The sequence below is a fragment of the Thermobia domestica genome, chromosome 9 (genome assembly GCF_964235325.1).
Source record: "Thermobia domestica chromosome 9, izTheDome1.hap1.1, whole genome shotgun sequence".
In the NCBI taxonomy this organism is placed as follows: domain Eukaryota; kingdom Metazoa; phylum Arthropoda; class Insecta; order Zygentoma; family Lepismatidae; genus Thermobia; species Thermobia domestica.
Window position 1 is genome coordinate 75,649,106 of NC_137462.1, and position 3,238 is coordinate 75,652,343.

The 3,238-nt window shown below is 35.3% G+C and overlaps 1 protein-coding gene across 1 annotated transcript; it reads right to left on the bottom strand.

Moving 5' to 3' along the window:
- Positions 1-418: 418 nt before the first annotated feature.
- Positions 419-1,657, bottom strand: LOC145660893 (glutamate receptor ionotropic, delta-1-like). The gene has a single exon (XM_081726325.1). It carries the CDS (start codon positions 1,655-1,657, stop codon positions 419-421), a length of 1,239 nt encoding a protein of 412 aa, XP_081582451.1.
- Between the last annotated feature and the right edge of the window lie 1,581 nt (positions 1,658-3,238).

A 3,238-nucleotide genomic window follows, 5' to 3' on the forward strand; every position in this document is an offset into this window, starting at 1 on the left:
AAGAGCAATGACAATACAGTCAATGCTAGAGACCGCGGTGGCACAGTGGTAGAGTGTTCACCTTTGGTGCTTGAGGCAGCGGATTCGATTCCAGCCCCCGCCAAGTGAACTTTGTGGTGGGCAAACACCATGTGCGTGGGTTTCCTCGGGATTCTTCCCTTTCCTCCCACTTTCTTCATTCCACCATTTCACTCATTACTCATTATCATCGTCTCCTTTAGCCTAACCGGCATTACCGTGGAACATAAAACTTAAAGATTTCATTTCATTTTCTACAGTCAATAGTTTTACAGCTAATATCTGCTTTAACATTCATTAACAACTACTGTAAGGTCCCATTCATTATCATATATTAGGTTCAAAAATTTTAATTTCAGCAGACGAAAACACTGCTATTAGTTTAAGCTTTAAATCTATACTAACACCACTTTCGATTTTTATGAACTCTAATTGCTCTGTCTAACATCATTTCAGTGAAGAAAGTAAGAAAACTGAAAATCAACCCAATAATTAAAATAGCATATGACCCTACCAAATGATGCACTGATATTGCTTTGTTAGATTTTATGTGGTCTCTCAATTTCGAAAAGGAAGTTAAATCTTGTTGCCATTTCTCTACAATCCCTGATTCGCTTAGTCTGGTCAACATCACATTGAATCTAGGAATAATGGGAGACCCTTTTGTGAATACCATCACTGCAGGAAAACTTAACAGATATTCTCTTGTTATATGCAAAAGAGAACGCCTATGTTCATCTTTATAAAGAGATTTTGCAACAAATGCCAAAGTTAGCCTGTCCAGAACTAGTGCAAAGTCTCTGTCTACAGATACGCGTTCAAAGCATCTCCCCATGTCATAACTTGATTGCCATTTCTCATATATACCTTTCAGGGCAAAATTGCTTTCGTAGGAACACATATCACGAAGAGATGGAAATCCGCCAATGGTCAACCCAGAATACAGTAACTCTTCCATTGTATTAATTTCTGAATGATACAGTGGTATTGTTAGGAAACTGAACAAACTACTATTGTAAGCCGTATATAGCACTTGAGTAGCAAATAACCATAGGAGAACAAGTAATCTAATGGGAAAAGTTTGCGGTGAGGAACCAACAAAAGAACCTAATGACGTAGAAATGGTGAAGAGATAGGGGAATCCACTACTGTTTAAAAACGATTTCTCTCTATCAGTAATTAGCTTCTTCAAACACCAAAGAACACAAGTTAGAATCACTATATTCAGAATAACTGCAATCCACATGATGTTATCAAATGGTAGTAAAAGATTCATCCATTGTGGCATTCTGGAGGCTACAGGAACTGCCCACGGTAGATCTTGCTGACTCAAACTGTGAGAAACTTCCATTATGATATTTCTGTCTGGTTCTGGAATCATGTTGGCACAACCTAAATCCGCTCTTCCATTCATGATATCTCCCATAATTCCATTGTAACTTCCGTTCGGTAGCTTTCGACCCCACAATCCATCATCGGGTGGTGTTCGAATAGTAAGGGAAATGTTCAACTTATTGGTAATAGCACTTACAGTCTTTCCTTCGATTCCATCAATAGTTCGAAGCTTTTCATCTAATATTACGTGAGGCGGAAGCGAGAATGTTGATAAGACCACCGGACATCCATTAAAGTTGATCATTTTGTCAGGAAACAAATTGGCATTATAAATAAAACTTCCATGTTGCCAAATGTCTATCAGTGTTTCATCACCGACATTCCAACAATAAGATGACCAATATGGAAAGTAAGTGTATACCCTATATAATGAATATTGCTGTTCATTATTTTTTGAATTTTTTCTCAATATTCTGTGGTTTTGTTCGCTGTTTTCATTATTTGCAGTAGTCGTCGTTGTAACAAAAATAACATTAAGAGTTTTTAAGCGAACACATTCCGTAAAAGCATTTGTTATATCATCTTGGTAGCTAATACTGTTCATGAATATCACAATTCTTGACCTGGGATTCCAAAATGACATCCGTTCAATCTGATTAATTTGCTTACTAAAATAAGAAATGTTTGACACCACAAATATGTAAAGAACTGCAGATGTTCTCGATAACTGGGTTTCCCACAACAATAATTCGTCCTCATTAAAATGTCTAGCTGACAAAATAAAAGGTTTGTAATGATGTTGAGAAAACTTGTAAACTGAGAGTTCTTCTATTAATTCTGTCAGTATTATCACCTCCCTGTTTACTGAATACAAATCCATAATTTTTGATAATATGGTTTCATTTAAGGAGCTCTGGACATCTTTCGTAACATTTTGTTGTGCTTGAGTTAGTCCGATTATTAAGCATAGCATTAATCCATTACTTGCAGTTGTATGGTGCAACCTCATTTTCTTCATCTGAAATGAAAAATAATGAAATTAACAAGGTGTTAGTTTAGTTTTATAAAAAAAACTTGCTCTTTTTCTTTTTTATCTAACATAAATTATTGTCAATTAACTGTAATAAATGTGTAGCTCATGGCCAAAAGTGTAGTTACATATATGCCTCCAGAATAGGTGACTACGACTTATGCATAGGAATAGCAAATTGCATAGGAATGTGTGGTACAGTTTTATTTTAATTAGAGAAGTAATCTATATAGTTAAGGCTCAGATTTGCAGCACCAACGATATACCTGTGAACAGATTTGAATTCTCAGCTTATTTGTTTCCTATCTGATACATTGAACTAAGCAGTACAATATGTATCAACATAGATAATATTCGGAGATAAAAAGAAAAGAAATAGTGTTTATAAAATCTATTTGATTCACTAAAAGCTACTGGATTAGAATACTAGACAGATAAGAGATAGGAAAGGCGTTCTGAGATCTGAACATCTGATCTTTTAAGAACGTTCTAGAGAGACGCAAGTAGCACTAAAATTGCTATTATAATAATGTAACTTCTCCTCTTTTCTTTTCTTTTTTGTACTATTCTTATTTGAGCATCCGAACATTCTCCAATCAGGATTACAAGATAAGGGACCATAGAAACGTATTTCCCTTTAGATACACTTGGTGGGTCAAATTGACCCGGTACCTGCTTCTTTTATTTTTCTAAACGAGTCAATGATGTTTTTATAAAACCAGTCTTTGTGACATCTCAAATTCATCTATTGTCTACTATACCTGATATTTAGTTTTTGAGTATCACCAAATATGGAGTGGGGGAAAACTGATTTCTCTCTTTGCTCCGCAATTACATTTGGTGGGTCAAATTGAC

Excerpts from the sequence above, each read along its gene's own strand:
- LOC145660893 (XM_081726325.1), bottom strand. The coding sequence starts at position 1,657 with ATGATCAACTTTAATGGATGTCCGGTGGTCTTATCAACATTCTCGCTT.